This window comes from Homalodisca vitripennis, chromosome 6 (genome assembly GCF_021130785.1).
Source record: "Homalodisca vitripennis isolate AUS2020 chromosome 6, UT_GWSS_2.1, whole genome shotgun sequence".
NCBI classification, from domain to species: Eukaryota; Metazoa; Arthropoda; class Insecta; order Hemiptera; family Cicadellidae; genus Homalodisca; species Homalodisca vitripennis.
The window spans coordinates 12,100,804-12,119,478 of NC_060212.1; the positions used below are offsets into that span (position 1 = coordinate 12,100,804).

Here is an 18,675-nt window from a genome sequence, read left to right on the forward strand (position 1 = left end):
TGAGCTGTAGAATTGACATGTTGCTTGCAACCTCAGTGAAGCCTATCCCTCAGTAGGCTGAAACTCAGCCTGTCTATCTGTCCTCGGGATATCTCGAGAATTAAATGAGCTGTAGAATTGACATGTTGCTTGCAACCTCAGTGAAGCCTGTTATGTGAAACCTGGTGTGGTCTACTTCTAGCTTTTATCCTTACAACGGGAAGGTTTATTTGATATTTAGAAAAGACAGGATATAACGTAAGGCTATAGTATTATGGAACATTCAGGTATTGACATTTTTGCTAAATATTGACTGTATGAAAGATATTTATTCACATTGTTCATGTAGAAAAAAGCCCATGTGTTCTAGAGACTTAGATTAGTAGAAGCTTCCTAATACGATGGTGCCTACAATAGTTCATTTTTTCAAACGTAAATAAGAAACAGTATAAATAAGACAAATTCTACTAGAACAGTGTGACTTAGAAGATTAATGAATCACAATGTGTCACAACCTGTACCGAGATGTGAGTTTTACGTGGTAAACCTCATGACATGCACTCGGTTTATTATGACACAATATAAGACAAATTCTACTAGAACAGTGTGACTTAAAAGATTAATGAGTCACAATGTGTCACAACCTGTACCGAGATGTGAGTTTTACGTGGTAAACCTCATGACATGCACTCGGTTTATTATGACACAATATAAGACAAATTCTACTAGAACAGTGTGACTTAGAAGATTAATGAATCACAATGTGTCACAACCTGTACCGAGATGTGAGTTTTACGTGGTAAACCTCATGACATGCACTCGGTTTATTATGACACAATATAAGACAAATTCTACTAGAACAGTGTGACTTAAAAGATTAATGAATCACAATGTGTCACAACCTGTACCGAGATGTGAGTTTTACGTGGTAAACCTCATGACATGCACTCGGTTTGTTATGACACAATATAAGACAAATTCTACTAGAACAGTGTGACTTAAAAGATTAATGAATCACAATGTGTCACAACCTGTACCGAGATGTGAGTTTTACGTGGTAAACCTCATGACACGCACTCGGTTTATTATAAAACAATTTCTCAGCTCTTTGTTATAACTTATTTTTCTCGCAGTTTTCATTGAAATATTACGTGTAAGTTTGTCTATCCATCTAGAATGCCATCAGATCATGGTTCCCATAAGAAGTGCTTATGTTTATAGCCTTTCCCTAAAAATTTCGTCACTCTCTTACAAAAACTGCTGTAAGATATTTAGTTAAAGCATAACTTTTGTATTTGGTAATACATTATGCTGAAGTATTTAAAGCAATTTATGAGATTTTTTGTAAAATGGTTGATTCTCTTATTATGCTGGTTTTAATGGGCCACTAGCCTGTGGGAGGATCTTGTCAAACAGAATAAGGAGGAGCGTAGATATAGTATAAGGTACATAGTACTCCGGTCAAGACCTGAACTACCTCTAACTCAGATCCAAAGACCGATGCCTTAGACCACTCGACTAATGAATTTAAAAAGGGCTTCCGGTAAACATTTAAGTAATGTCATTACTAAATTCCAATGCAAGTTCCACACATCTAGAGTTTATTTTGTCTAGCTGAGATGTAAAAGATGCATTTTTACTGCATCCATTACGGAGAACTAGCAGTTACCCGCGGCTTCACACAAAAATTCGTACACTTTGCACGTGTATGAGCACTTCTGTACTAGTAAATATGTAAATGTAAATGTAAAAAATGTAAATGATTGTAGTAAATATTTCCAAGACAATGTTGCGTTTGCCTTGTTACCCTGATCAAGATATATCTAAACCTGTATATTTTTGGCCAATGCAATGAACTCCGGTCTTATTATTTGCTGACATGCCTAATTTAGTCAAAAGACAACTAAGATTGGTTTTATAATAGTCTTACATTTACTAACCAAGTAACTTCGTCTTTGGTATTCGCAATATAGTACTGAGCATGCACTGCACCTAATATTTGCTAAAATGTGTTTTTAGAAGTATATTTTTACTAGAATTTTGAATTTATATTTATATATTTAGATATTTTCTGCGGTTGTATATAGTATAAAGGTTGAAATAAGAAGTGTTGCTACTACGAAGCTCTACGATTTGGAGACTACATATGTAGACAAATAGAAAATAGCTGTTACATTAATTATAAACACGGTTGCGCTATCGTAAAACAATATTTACATTGAAAACATGTAACAGGTTCTTTCAATTTATAACATTATTTAGAGGCCAAGACGTTACTTTCGCAACTTTAGATACCTGTGACATAGCCGAAAGAGATTTTTGAAATAAGAATATGATAACCAGAAACCGCAAGAATGTCCATGTAAAATTTATGTAAAATCGCTGCAGAGGCTTTACATGATTGAGTAAAACACACACACACACACACACACACACACACACACACACACACACACAATTATATTTTTATATAACAGTACAGATAGAAAGCATTTTTACAATTTATTAAATCTAATGGGTTAAGGGAATTAACGGCTCTCATAAATGTCTCTTGCGTATACTTTAAATAAAAGTTGAAAGGTCCACAAAGAATATAAATTAAAAGTACAAATGAAAATGATTAAAATAAATTTTATATATTTAGGGCACTTACTTTACAATTTAACATAATTTTAATAGTATAAAAATTCCGATTTCTTGTAACTAATTACATCAATCATTAACATCTTAAAGTCTCAGAATGTTAGTAAAAACAAGGTGTAGAAATGTTGAGGATAAACAAGGTAAAATAGCCGAACTTCAACGAGGCTAATAATGTTTGTTTCAAACTGTAAGTGCTTCGTAAATTAAACATAGGATGAACTAATGGCAAACTTTTCGTCACGTGCAGTCTACTTAAGACATCTATTTGACCATTTACCACATTAAGAAAACCTTCCAGACAATTTGTTTCCTAACTAAAAAATTTAAAATATCTACTGGATTATATGCATGAATATTATAAGAATAGTTTTTTTAGTTATAATTAGTAGATGGATTGTTCTTAACATTTTTATACATATCGTAAGTTCAACGTCATATGTAGCTATAAAAGCATAAAAAAACTAAATAAAAATTAATTTTTACCTGCATATTTACATTGCCAATAACTGAAGATTTTAAACTATTATATACAAGTATTTTTGGCAAATAATAAAAAAAAACTATTCTGTGTTTATGAAATTCATTTAAACCGAAAGTTCTTTATTTTAGTTTTGAAATTAGTTATTTCTGTATAACGTTTTAAAACCGCAACGTTTTACTTTTTATGAAGCGGAAGCAACTTGCACAATCATTAATCTAAATATGCAAGGCCGTTCGCGTTAGGGAGGATCAGTTATAATGTACTTCTAATCCTGGATCAAGTATGGTACATTGAATATATTCTCTCTTGTTGATCTCAGATCTATTGTGTCTTAGCTTAAATCTACAAGAAAATTTGCATATTGGAAAATCAGTTATAATCCTAGATTAAGGATGACACTATGAAGATATCGTTTCTTTCTGATCTCAGATCTATTGTATCTGAGCTAGAAAGAACTAAAATCTACAAGAACGTTTGCTTATTGAAGGATCATTTATAATGGATTTGTATCCTAGATCAATGATTATACCATGAATATATCCACTCAGATCCAGTACATCTAAACTAGGGTGAACTTGAGTCTTTTATAGCGTTTTTTTTATGTAGGATTAGCCATAATGGACTGTTAACCTTTGATCAAGGATAATGCTATGAAGATGTTCATTGTTGCTGAATACATATATATTTTATCTCAACTAGGAAGAGATTGAATGTAATATAGGGGTTGCTTAATCGAGGATCATTTAAACTAGATTTCTAATCCTAAATCAAGGAGTTTACTATGAAGATAATAACTCTGATCTCATATATATTGTAAGTAAAATAGGACGAGCTTTAATCTGTCATAGGGTTAGCTTATTTGAGGATTAGTTGCAGTACAATTTTAACCCTAGATTAAGGACAATAATATTCGGATAATCATTATTGCCGACGTCAAATCTATCCAATTTAAACTAGGGCGAGCTTGAATATGCTAGAGGGTTTGCTTATTCGAGAATCATTTAAAATGGACATATAATCCTAGATCAAGCATTATACCATGTAAATATTCACTCTTGCTGATCTAAAATCTATTGCATCTAAATTAAGGTGAACTTCAGTCTTTTATAGAGTTTCTTTATTAGAAGATTAGCTATAATGGACTTTTACCCCTGGATCGAGGATAATACCATGAAGATATTCACTCATGCTGATCTCAGATCTATTGCATCTAAACTAAGATGAACTTGAGTCTTTTATTGCGTTTGGATATTTGAGGATTAGCTATAATGAATCTTTACCCCTGGATCGAGGATAATACCATGAATATATTCAATCTTGTTTAACTCGGATATATTGCATATTGACTAACAAGAGGTTGAACCTTCAAGGATCAGTTATATAATGGATTTGTATGCCTAGATTAAGGATGATAGCATGAAGATATTTATTTTGCTGATCCTAGATCTATTTTATATGGAGAATGTAGAGCTTGAATCTGTAAGAATGCTTGCTTATTGCATTTGGATTAGTTTTAATGGATCCTGGGTCAAAGATAATACCGAAGAGATAGATCTTCTTGTTTTAAGAATATTAGAATCCTATTTAAAATGAACTAGTAATCAATATCGTTATGATACTGTTCCTGGATCAGTGAAAATACTGTATTTGTATATTTAATGGTATGTTCATGAATTGGTTATAAAATTTGGTTTGGATCAGTGAAGATACCTGAGTGAATGAAGATATTGGATATATTTCAATAAATATACTTTGTCTTTATCACAGTGAATACCCTAATTGGACTATTAATGATTTAATGTCTGGATAGTGGTTATATTCTCTCTGGTTAACAAATAATAGTTTGTTGATTATTGATAATATTAGGTATGGGTGTGTGGATATATACAATAATGACTGAACCACGGCTATGAGGAATATAGTCCTATTCCTATTTCAAAAATCCCACTCTGTACAATATGCAGTTAAAAATTCCAGTTTGTTCTCTAAAATTGAGGTAAAAGAGATCACTGAAATCGTGATAGGTACTCAATTAAATACAAGGAATGCATAGAAATTACAGGCTAAGCCGCGAGTATGTGCTATTTTTAAATACATTTAGGCTTACAATATTTAACTTGCACAGTGAAGAGAGATTGAATAGGGACAGCTGTAGCTATGACACTGTCCACTCAAGGGTGACAAGCTAACCGGACACCCCCCTCACTTCACCCACCTACCCACCCGGCCCCCAACCTCACCCCACCCAGCTACACTCACAAATACTTCAGTTAAATGCTCACTTCAGACATACCGTGGAAAATTCCATCTCCTATGAGCCAGACATTGTTCATCCATTCTACACATTGCATTACCATTCTTCAGTTATTATTGCTAGTAATTCTCTCGTTGTTCTTTTGCTCAGATAAATCATTTTCGAATAGTTCTCAAATTTACTTACCATTTAAATTTATTCAAAGTTTACAACAACGCGAATGCTCATGTAATGAAAGAATAACAGGATTTCGGACATTTTCATATTGTTGTATAGGTTATACTGGTTTTGTATACGACTATGTGAAACAAATTAAAGCAATATCCACCACAAGCTTACATTAGGGGAGACGGCCCATGGTGATTGCCATGGTAATTATATAACGCAAGCCTAACTAAAATGCATATAGATTTAAAGGTAATTATTTTTGGAACATATTACCGAAAGATATACTTCATAAACTTTATTCATTACAAAATGGCGGCTGTTGAAATAAAATCATTATTGAACGGCCACCACTTTGCAGTTTACACATTTTAGAAATATAAACTGAGTGAAAAAATTGCGCACTTTGGGTATGTTAAACAGCCGCCATTTTGTACTGAATAAACCTTATAAAGGTTAGCTTTTGACATTATTTTGTAATAATAAAGATATTTCAAATTGTATGCATATGGACCTAGACGCATTGGATATTTCCACACTCCCCACGGGCACAACAAAGATTTTCAGAAAGCTCTGAAGCATTGCAAAATATTTGTGGAATTTGTCTGCAATGGTTTAAACAATATAAGAGTTTCCATACGTTTTCCCTGTACATCTCAGTGTGTACATTACTGTTAAAAAATAAATGTATTTACTTGACAATAAAAGATTATACAAGAGAAAGTATTAGAATCTCCGTGGGAGGGGAGCTAGGTCATTGAATGGCGAGAGGCTGTCACCCTTAATTAAATTCTTGTCATTCGCGTCCAATGCGCTGTCTAATTAATACAGATAGTTATCGTTGTCGCCCTTCGTTAATTGACATTAAATTTACAAGAGCTCTCGTTTCTTTAAAGGAAAATATTCATATAACTCATAATATTTACGTCTAATTGTATTGACCTATTCTACTTTACGTTATTTTTAAACAAGGTTTAGTTATAAATACATTAGGATAAAAACATATTTTTGAGGCTTATCATTTTTTATAATATATTAATATACACGTCTAAATAAAATATTTAAAACGATTTCTCGGAATTCTGGGTATTTTATATTTCATTACTAATAAAAAAAACCGGTTACTTGTGTTACCGTTTCTTGAAATAGCTGAATTGAGAAGTAAACCACAAAAGTGTAAAATTTGTCCATACTTATGGGACCTAAAGTATAAAATAATAGATGTGCTCTTATTTTTCCAATAAAAGGAAAATTGAATAGTCTAGTTCCTTATTGTGCATTAAGAAAATACTTCAGGATCTTTTAAATTATATGCCTATGGGTCTTGACTTGCATTGAAAATTTCCATGACACTCCCCATAGGTATAACCAAGATTTTCAGATAGCCATATAGCATTGCAAAAGATTTGTCGAATTTATCTGCAGTTATTTAAACAATATGAGAGTTTCCATACATATAATCATAAATAACTTTGCACTAATAATAATTGTCTACATACAACGTAGCTATGGGGGGAAGTGTTGATTCAATGTGAATGTTGAGATTAGCTCCAGTTCAGCTTCCTCTTAGTGCAGCGACTGGAATCTGAGGCTATCACAGACTTGGCTACTGGAACTGCTCGTCTAAAGAGAACCAAAAAAGTTGGTGACGAAAAACTAAAAACGAACTCTTTACATCGATTCGACATCAGAGACACCTATACTCTCAAATATAACAATATAGTGTAATATAGGAGAAGACGCATTCTCACTGTCTCATTTGTATATACACTGAATGCTTTTAGGCATTGAATTGTGCACCGAGTAATATGACGCAAACTACTTTGCACAGAGGACGAGTTTTGTAAAATGATAGTACACCAAAGCCGCGTGCATAGCTAACGCTATCAAAGTGTTCAGTCAACAAGGTCTCTATAGAAATAACCACATACCAGTTAATTTTCTCTGAAATATAAATACTATAGCTAAAATGTAATGAATGAGTTTAGCTGACAAATACCCAATAATTTACATTTTTCTTTGTTAAATATAGATTTAAGTCTGAATGTAATCTTCAATGACATTTCTATTATTCTTAAATTATACATGCAATATCATTAATAATTATACCACATCATAAAACAAGTGTTTTAAAACATTGCGCATTGTCTCATAAATATTATTAGATTTCAAATAATTTAGTAATAAACTTTACAGTCTTTTCGGCCACGTTTAATATGGTATTCTCCTCTAACTTGGTATGTTGTTGTGACACGATTACACTGTAACAATTGGTACTAAAAGATCTATAAATAATTGTTATGATTCTCAAAAATGTACTTTTATTTGTGCTTGTGAATTTAAAATGTCAGAATCATAAAAAGCCCTTGATAGTATCATGGTAGAAAATAAATTTAAATATAAACCACAAACGACTACATATGTACTAGGGTATATAAAGATGTGTAATTATGAATGTTTGAGGTAACTAGTAAAGTAAAGTAAACGCCAGAGATATTCTAGGCTACAATACGTAAAAATATTAATTCACTTTGTGTCACAACCTGGAATAGTCTAGTTTATACCACTACTTTGTAAAAAAGAAGAACAAAAAGAACAAACTCACTGATTAAATGTAACGCTGACACAAATAGTAAGAGGCGGAGTGTGCGTGTGTAAGAAACGTATGGACGACAGGGAGAAACAAATGAGCCGTCGTTAGCGGACGCTAATCTGGGCAGGCCTAGCGGGTCATGAGCCTGCAGCGAGCACCCTGCAATTCTTCTTGTTCCCAAGATATACCATTCACTCGTAGTACGCATTCCTCAGAGCAATAACCTCTCGTGTAGTTCAACTGGAGTTTGAAATGTTGTGATGAACTGTTTAGACTACCTGCAATATAATTATAGAGTGACTTGTCATTAAATAAACCGATACATCGAAGGAATCGACTTAAGTTAACAAAATAGAGCGCAGACGGACAGATTGTCCTTTTGCCAGATTATCATGGATCAAGGGGATCTTACCTCTCTAATTTAAAATCTCTAAGAACTTTCTATCAAAAGATATCGTACAGGCGGACTTATAGATGTTCATTATACAATTTAAACTTTAAACCTGTCAGACTTTAAACCATTGACCTTAAAATAAATAAGGTGTTTTGTTGAACCAAGGAACATAATTATGTCAAATTTCAAGTCTATAATACCTTACTACCACAAATAGACGGACAAGCAGAAGTATGACGTCATGATTTTAATATTGTCCTGTCACGTTCACAACAAGCAACAACACTTATCATCCAAATAATATTATAATTTGTACTCTATTTTTATTGGGTACATTTCCATTGATGTGAAGCGTATAATTCAGTGACGTGATTATTATACTGAATTGATATTAAGTATAACATTATTCTGGAAGAGATTTTGGAATACTTGATTTTATTGTAGCATGGTGCCTCCTAAATCCATGTTGGAAAATTGATAATATCTTATCCGTAAAATTCTCAGAAATGAATTACAAATATGTATTACAAGGTCTTTTTAAAGTTTTTTTTCTCGAAAAACTGGAATAGGAGCTATTGGTCCGTAATTCAATAAATCCACAAGATTGTCTTCGTGAGATTATGAAAAGTTTCAAAACAACAGTTATAGCCCCTGAATATTTTACAGCACAGTATTGTAAAATTAACACCGCAATACCAAATACCGTTGTCTATCTTGCATGTACTGATGTATCAGCAAACTGGGGTTTATATTATCTCATAGAATGCGTAGGGTTTGTTCTTTACTCTCGTAAAGTGCTGTATACCCAATTCCAGCTATTTTAGAAATATTCAGATTTTAAACCAAGGTATCATGTCCATACTCGTTAAAATCCGAATAAGGTCAATAGTTCGATATAGGATTCCCAAAATTCTCTGGTTACGCATAAATAACGACTATTTCTATGTGTTTTCTTATTAAATCATTTTGGTGGGAATTCGCCTTAGTATTTGTTACTGGTTCTGCGTAATAAAGAACGGGTAATAATTCATTTAATCATCGAGTTTGTTAATTTTATAAATATCATATTAAATGGAATTGTACAGATTCACTAATTTGTTGGTTATCTTGAAATTTCCAGGGAATAAGCGGGTACCATATGGTACAATAACCATGGCATATATTGTTTACCTGATAGGTATTTATTTTAACGTTCCAATACATGGACGAGATAATCCCAAAGAATTAAATTTGATCGTAATCACCCGTAATTGTTTAAAAAAATTCCATTGCTATAACCAACCAAATTTAATCATTAATCCTAATTCTTGGTCTCTTTCGATACCAAATATAGATGGACTGAGCGTGTCATTTGTTTTAAAATATATTTTTAAAAAGGTTATACCGAAATCCATAGGTTCCAGTACTAGTAAATGAATATTTAGCCTTTCAGAGTTTATACAAAATATATTAAACCACAATGAATTTTAGCACAGAATACTTTCCTGATATCGTGAAATGTTTACTTTAGTATAAATATAACTTCTTCTCTTATAACTGGGATGTTGATTCTGATTCCGACCTATTGCTAATATTGGTCGTGCATGGTACGAACTGCCGCGTTTTAACCGAAAAAGTCCAGCCACAAAAACAACGATTATAAATGATGAAGAGACAAAGGAAGCGCTGAAACCCGCTTATACAGGCTCCAAACTAATAAGCCTTAAGTGGAGACATGCACTGATACTAAGGAAAGTAGGCGTGAGCCCCCACAACATGGTACAGGCTTCGCTGAGGTAGCACGCACCATTTCTAGTCTTTGTCTCAGTCCATTTTGCTACATGTGCTACACTGTCGCAGTTTTATACAGGCTCCAAACTAATAAGCCTTAAATGGAGACATGCACTAATACTAAGGAAAGTAGGCGTGAGACCCCACAACATGGTACAGGCTTCGCTGAGGTAGCACGCACCATTTCTAGTCTTTGTCTCAGTCCATTTTGCTACATGTGCTACACTGTCCGCAGTTTATACAGGCTCCAAACTAATAAGCCTTAAGTGGAGACATGCACTAATACTAAGGAAAGTAGGCGTGAGCCCCCACAACATGGTACAGGCTTCGCTGAGGTAGCACGCACCATTTCTAGTCTTTGTCCTCAGTCCATTTTGCTACATGTGCTACACTGTCGCAGTTTATACAGGCTCCAAACTAATAAGCCTTAAGTGGAGACATGCACTAATACTAAGGAAAGTAGGCGTGAGCCCCCACAACATGGTACAAGGCTTCGCTGAGGTAGCACGCACCATTTCTAGTCTTTGTCTCAGTCCATTTTGCTACATGTGCTACACTGTCGCAGTTTATAACAGGCTCCAAACTAATAAGCCTTAGTGAGACATGCACTAATACTAAGGAAAAGTAGGCGTGAGCCCCCCACCACATGGTTCAGGCTTCGCTGAGGCAGCACGCACCATTTCTAGTCTTTGTCTCAGTCCATTTTGCTACATGTGCTACACTGTCGCAGTTTTATACAGGCTCCAAACTAATAAGCCTTAAGTGGAGACATGCACTAATACTAAGGAAAGTAGGCTTGAGCCCCCACCACATGGTTCAGGAGCTTCGCTGAGGCAGCACGCACCATTTCTAGTCTTTGTCTCAGTCCATTTTGCTACATGTGCTACACTGGTCGCAGTTTATACAGGCTCCAAACTAATAAGCCTTAAGTGGAGACATGCACTAATACTAAGGAAAGTAGGCTTGAGCCCCCACCACATGGTTCAGGCTTCGCTGAGGCAGCACGCACCATTTCTAGTCTTTGTCTCAGTCCATTTTGCTACATGTGCTACACTGTCGCAGTTTTATACAGGCTCCAAACTAATAAGCCTTAAGTGGAGACATGCACTAATACTAAGGAAAGTAGGCTTGAGCCCCCACCACATGGTTCAGGCTTCGCTGAGGTAGCACGCACCATTTCTAGTCTTTGTCTCAGTCCATTTTGCTAACATGTGCTACACTGTCGCAGTTTATACAGGCTCCAAACTAATAAGCCTTAAGTGGAGACATGCACTAATACTAAGGAAAGTAGGCGTGAGCCCCCACCACATGGTTCAGCAGGCTTCGCTGAGGCAGCACGCACCATTTCTAGTCTTTGTCTCAGTCCATTTTGCTACATGTGCTACACTGTCGCAGTTTATACAGGCTCCAAACTAATAAGCCTTAAGTGGAGACATGCACTAATACTAAGGAAAGTAGGCGTGAGTCCCCACAACATGGTTCAGGCTTCGCTGAGGTAGCACGCACCATTTCTAGTCTTTGTCTCAGTCCATTTTGCTACATGTGCTACACTGTCGCAGTTTATACAGGCTCCAAAACTAATAAGCCTTAAGTGGAGACATGCACTAATACTAAGGAAAGTAGGCGTGAGAACCCCACAACATGGTACACAGGCTTCGCTGAGGTAGCACGCACCATTTCTAGTCTTTGTCTCAGTCCATTTTGCTACATGTGCTACACTGTCGCAGTTTATACAGGCTCCAAACTAATAAGCCTTAAGTGGAGACATGCACTAATACTAAGGAAAGTAGGCGTGAGCCCCCACCACATGGTTCAGGCTTCGCTGAGGCAGCACGCACCATTTCTAGTCTTTGTCTCAGTCCATTTTTGCTACATGTGCTACACTGTCGCAGTTTATACAGGCTCCAAACTAATAAGCCTTAAGTGGAGACATGCACTAATACTAAGGAAAGTAGGCGTGAGACCCCACAACATGTACAAGGCTTCGCTGAGGTAGCACGCACCATTTCTAGTCTTTGTCTCAGTCCATTTTGCTACATGTGCTACACTGTCGCAGTTTATACAGGCTCCAAACTAATAAGCCTTAAGTGGAGACATGCACTAATACTAAGGAAAGTAGGCGTGAGACCCCACAACATGGTACAGGCTTCGCTGAGGTAGCACGCACCATTTCTAGTCTTTGTCTCAGTCCATTTTGCTACATGTGCTACACTGTCGCAGTTTATACAGGCTCCAAACTAATAAGCCTTAAGTGGAGACATGCACTAATACTAAGGAAAGTAGGCGTGAGCCCCCACCACATGGTTCAGGCTTCGCTGAGCAGCACGCACCATTTCTAGTCTTTGTCTCAGTCCATTTTTGCTACATGTGCTACACTGTCGCAGTTTATACAGGCTCCAAACTAATAAGCCTTAAGTGGAGACATGCACTAATACTAAGGAAAGTAGGCGTGAGTCCCCACAACATGGTTCAGGCTTCGCTGAGGTAGCACGCACCATTTCTAGTCTTTGTCTCAGTCCATTTTGCTACATGTGCTACACTGTCGCAGTTTATTTAAAAATTAATTTATTCTGTGACTCCCTTTGCCACTATGAATACCAATTATACAATATTCTCTACCGCTCAATAAAATCCATGAAGTGACATGTTTTACTATTGAGCTCGATGCTGTTTATATAGAAATGAAACTTCATGCAAAATTTCAATTCAATTGTTCGTTTTTAATTTTCAATCCAAATTTGGTCCGTTTCGAGATATAATGGAGACAGACGTATAGACAACAAAAAGCAAAGAAAGACAGATAATGGATGGATAGAAAGGGAATTTCTCCAGCCTCTTAAGTGGTTTTCTGCACTAATGATGAGCCAATAAAGAAACACTGGTTTATCTGAAGGGTTGAGCATGTGAATTCATAACGACTACGGTGTAGTTAGTTTACTTTGATGCAAATTTTGAGTTCTGCATCTTTTAATCTTCCACTCCGTACAGCATCTGAACTTTGACGCTGTAGCAGACTTGAATCCTGGAATTTGGAATCCGAAGTCCAAAAAAAAGGAGACGAAAAAGCTCAAAACGATATGTTTGTATCGTTTCGACATCACAGCTACATAGACTAAAAAATCAATTCTACTCTAGATGAAGAGTTTTTCTGAGTATATTATCAGGTTTACAATTCAGTGCACTAAGATGTTTTAGCAACGATCCAAAACACATCGGAGGAACCGAAATTTCCACACATAACGTAAGTATGGTTGGAAGAATTGATTCAATGCAATTTTTACTGCATTAAATAGTTTATCATACTATGATTAAGTAATTATTAATTTAGTAACTATTATATTATAAAACTTAACGAATTCTTGCGTATGCCCGATGCAAAGTCAGTGTATAGTCTCCCAGATTAACCTCTCATACTCTGGACGTAGAGGTGATAAGTCTGTTTAAATCAAAATCAATATAGGGAACGTTCATTTTATTTTTTATGTCTTTAATTTATTATTTACTACAGTTTTAACTTACGGTATAAGATTCTGAGGAGATATCATAATTTTCATTGGAGGAGTTCCCAGAGAATACTTTTTCCTTATAGCAATAAATAGTCAATAGAAAACCCGTAATAAAGAGGAGAAAAATGATTACCAACTAATATCTCAAGTTGTATAAAAAGTGATGAGACATAAATCCCAAAGCGAATCAAATAAATAATAATCCGAGCCAGTTAAGGAAGACCCTCTGACAAATGAAACATTTAAAGTTGCAGACAGCCAGGAGACTCCGGGGAGTCGATAAAGCTTTGTTGTTTGGCTGAAACTGCAATGTTCTAAGTCATTGGGTCTTTGTCTTCTTCTCGCTCCATTCCTTGTACCTCTAATATAGTCTGGAACTAATGTGTAAGTTTAGGAGACTCCGGGGAGTCGATAAAGCTTTGTTGTTTGGCTGAAACTGCAATGTTCTAAGTCATTGGGTCTTTGTCTTCTTCTCGCTCCATTCCTTGTACCTCTAATATAGTCTGGAACTAATGTGTAAGTTTAGGAGACTCCGGGGAGTCGATAAAGCTTTGTTGTTTGCCTGAAACTGCAATGTTCTAAGTCATTGGGTCTTTGTCTTCTTCTCGCTCCATTCCTTGTACCTCTAATATAGTCTGGAACTAATGTGTAAGTTTAGGAGACTCCGGGGAGTCGATAAAGCTTTGTTGTTTGCCTGAAACTGCAATGTTCTAAGTCATTGGGTCTTTGTCTTCTTCTCGCTCCATTCCTTGTACCTCTAATATAGTCTGGAACTAATGTGTAAGTTTAGCATTTTCCAAACTTAATGGTATGATTGTGAAAATAAATGTCCATCCGCAAACAGATTTATTTTCTTAAGAATGAAATGAGTTAGTGCTTAAAAACTTTTATAAAAGCTCGGCGAGCCTGTTATTAGACACGTTTTGTGGCGTACCTACCATGTATATTTGAAACAAGAATGTTATAATATTTATGTAAATAATTTTGTAAAAATATATAGATTTACGATTAGTTATTGGGTTATTGGTCATATGTTTATTTCTTATAAATATGAATGGCAGTCCTATTTATATTATACACTAAAAGTTATCCACACCTTTGCCGACAATTTAGTGCTCAACAACAGGAACACCATGCAAATATTAATTGCAATTGAGATTCTAGACACTTGGAACGATTATATTTCCGAAGCCAACGTTGAGTTTGCCTTGTTGTGACGATCACCATGTTCGTACAATTTATTTTACTACCGTCTTACTTTGGCAGTTGATTAAGAACACTTTTACTATATGCTGATGAAGTCCATAAATATAATGGATAACAGAGAGCTTTCACGACCAGTATTGCGTACATTGGAAGGATATTCAAAAAAGGATTACACCTATTGTTAACCAGAGACACTAAGATGTCTATTTGAAATTTCAGTACAATTAGTCCAGTACGTTTTACACAAAAAATCATGCACACAAGCAACAGTGAGACAAATTTAGATTTTTATATAATAGTATAGCTAAAGGTATTGTTAGATATAAAATTTCATATTGAATAAAGAGGCTTAGCTTATATTTGGCTTACATAGTCACATAAATTGGTAGTTATGACACATTCCATAAATACATTAATTTGTTTGATGATTTGCATTTGTTTCACTCTCAGTTCTGATGTCTTCTTACAAACACTGACATCATCACTTAGTAAATATTGCCATAATTTAGTCAAAGATAAAGATCAAGTTTTGAAATATTCAGCCTAACAAACAATGTTGGTGAGAAAGCTCTATAGGAGAGGCCATTCATTGTTTTGAATTTAATCACTGCAATATATCCTTTTGTAATGATACACGAACACAAGTGTTTTTATAAAATAATGCTACAAACGAATAAATACTATGGAACGATAACATATCAAAGGCAATCTGTATCGAGTATTCAGTGTGTGACAATGTGTGTCCAGAGAGCTGTGACACATGTGCCTGGCCATAAAGCTCCGATATGGGCCCCAGCGGTACCCCACATTCGTACCACATGCGACTTTATTGCAAGAGCTATTCATAGTCGATTACTATGGGTGGAAATGCCCAGCGTGACCTTGGCCAGATTTGGTGTTATCATTTTCGCATACAGTTACTTTCAAAAGGAATTTTTAAGATATAATCCTGTTATTGGGATAATAAATTTTCAAATTGGGGTAAGAAATGTTTACTTCTGGCTGGCTTATACCTTTGAGTTAAGCCTACAGTGGGTAAAGCAAAAATTATTGTGTAACTTATATCCGGGCAATCCGATTGATATCCAGGACTAGTACATCACTAACTGAAGATATCGGGATGTTGGGGTGCAAGGGAGAGTCAGTGCAGGCTTTTGCTAGCCTAAAATTGAAGGAGTATCCTTCCCTTCCACTTTAATTGGAGAGGCTGGAACGTAAGTGGCATCATATTCTTCCAAGGTAACATGACTGAGAAATAGAGTCTGCTACGTCTTGGAAGGAAGCGAAAAGGACTAAATTCTATGAGAGGTTTTCACAGAAAAAGCTTTTTTATAATATTAGAGTTTAGAACTACTCGATTCTCAGAACTTATCATGGAGAAAATTTGTTCAGGCTTAGTATATCGTATAACCAAAGAATTTTGTAACGTTACAATCTGAAAAATTGTATCCCTCAGTCAGCGACTCATTGTATGAGTGTATGAACACATAATGAGTCCCAGTCGTCTTGGTGGGAGACGGTATTTCCACATAGCTTGAAAAATGTCGTTAGCCAGTTTTAAACAGTAAAATGAATCAGGAATGTTTTAAAATATTTTCTTATTATATAAAAACTTGCAAGATTTTCAATACGAAGTAACTACTGTATAAGCAAATCAGTTAGAATGAGGACTCAAATATAAATTTTGCCTGTGAAAGAACTCCTCCGCCTTTGTTATTTTGTTCTATTACATTCGGTTACGATTCTATAACCCCTTCCTGAGTTCAATAATGACGAAGGAGTGTGGTCTCCCTCCTGCTTTACCTTCGTTTTTCTGTTCAGATACCTCGGTTACGATCTTTTAACCTCTTCCTGAATCCAAAAATGACGAGGGATTGTAGTCTCCCACCTGCTCTACCTTATTTTTTCTGTTCAGATACCTCGGTTACTATCTTTTAACCTCTTCTTGAATTAAAAATTTACAAATGAGTGTGGTCTTACTCCTGCTGTACCTTAATTTTCTGTTCAGATACCTCAGTTACGATCCTTTAACCTCTTCCTGAATCGAAAAGTGACGGAGGAGCGTGGTTTCTCTCCTGCTCTATATTCGTTTTTCTGTTAGAATACCTCGGTTACGATCCTTTAAACCTCTTCCTGAATCCAAAAATGACAAACGAGTGTGGTCTCCCTCCTGCTCTACCTTCGTTTTTCAGTTCAGATACCTCGGTAAGATCCTTTAACCTCTTCCTGAATCGAAAAGTGACGGAGGAGCGTGGTCTCTCTCCTGCTCTATATTCGTTTTTCTGTTCAAATACCTCGGTTACGATCGTTTAAACCTCTTCCTGAATCCAAAAATTACGGAGGAGCGTAGTCTCTCACCTCCTCTACCTTTGTTTTTCTGTTCAGACACCTCGGTTACGATCGTTTAACCTCTCCCTGAATCCAAACATTACAAACGAGTGTGGTCTCTCTCTCTAGTTCTACCTTCGTTTTTCTGTTCAAATACCTCGCTTACGATCCTTTAACCTCTTCCTGAATCCATAAATGAAGAATGAGTGTGGTCTCTCTCCTGCTCTACCTTCGTGTTATGTTCAGATACCTCGGTTACAGTTCTTTGACCTCGTTCTTAGATCCTGGTTGACGAAGAGCTTTCTCTTAGATCGTTTTTTATTACAGTTCTCTACTAAATTCAGTTCAAATTTTGGGAAGGCTTTGGTTATAGCTCAGTTGTTATACATATTAGAGCAAAAATTAAACGTTTTAGGACTTTTCAGGTCATTTGCAGTAATTTGCATCTTATTCGTTTTTAACGTTCTTCAGACAGTGGCCGTCCAAAGATATAAATTGTAAGCTATAAATTGACATTGCGGAAGTATTCGTAGTTCCACTATAATTTTCGTAGTTCCAGCCAAGGTAATTCCAGCTAAATTCAACCAATAAATGTTTCTAACATAGCGGCCATTCTTATATGTGCTAAATTTGTCTTATGACGAGTAATTTGCAATAAAAATATAAATTGAAACTTTCATAGAATAGCTAATCTTGCTAATTTACAGATAAAGCTTAAGAGTTGAAGATATTTAAGCGTTAAAATTTTTATAAAGTACCCAGTAACATAGAATCGTAATAAAAAACGTGAATTTGGATTGATGTTACATAAAATTTAAATTTATATCATAACGATTTTTGTTTTGCAAGGTTTCTAAGTATGTGAAGTGTTACTAAAGTTAACATGCAAAACTTAAGTGTCATCGTAGCATTATTATTGTGGTACTTAAGCGTCTAAACTAATAATGCTCCTGTACTTCAGTTCGACCTCTCAAGCGATTGACAAAAAGGTATTGTAGAGTAATATATCCAGACAGTAGTATTACTATTGTTATTTTGTATTGTTAACTCCTACAGAAAGAACAATTCTACGCTCATTTAAGCTCGCAGTTTCTGTTCCAGACGTTGGCGAATGTGCTGTTACTGCTGACGGCGAATCTGCTGGGACTGACATCTTTCTACATCGAGGACCGTCAGCAGAGGACGGCTTTCCTGGAGACGCGGCAGTGTCTGGAGATGAAGCTCGTCATCGAGGAGCAGTCGGCGGAACAGGTATGTAGACGGAACTCATGAAATTTGACAGTAGACATCAAACCTATAATACGCTGCAGAAGAGCAGGATGGTTGAAAATGTGTATACACTGTGATTGTTGAGTT

General features: G+C 35.6%; 1 protein-coding gene across 1 annotated transcript in view; it reads left to right on the forward strand.

Annotated features, from left to right (window-relative positions):
- Positions 1–18,675, forward strand: part of LOC124364107 (adenylate cyclase type 3) — a 321,145-nt gene that overhangs the window by 199,579 nt on the left and 102,891 nt on the right. The window contains 1 exon segment of the mRNA XM_046819303.1: positions 18,409–18,570. Coding sequence (XP_046675259.1) covers positions 18,409–18,570 — 162 coding nt within the window.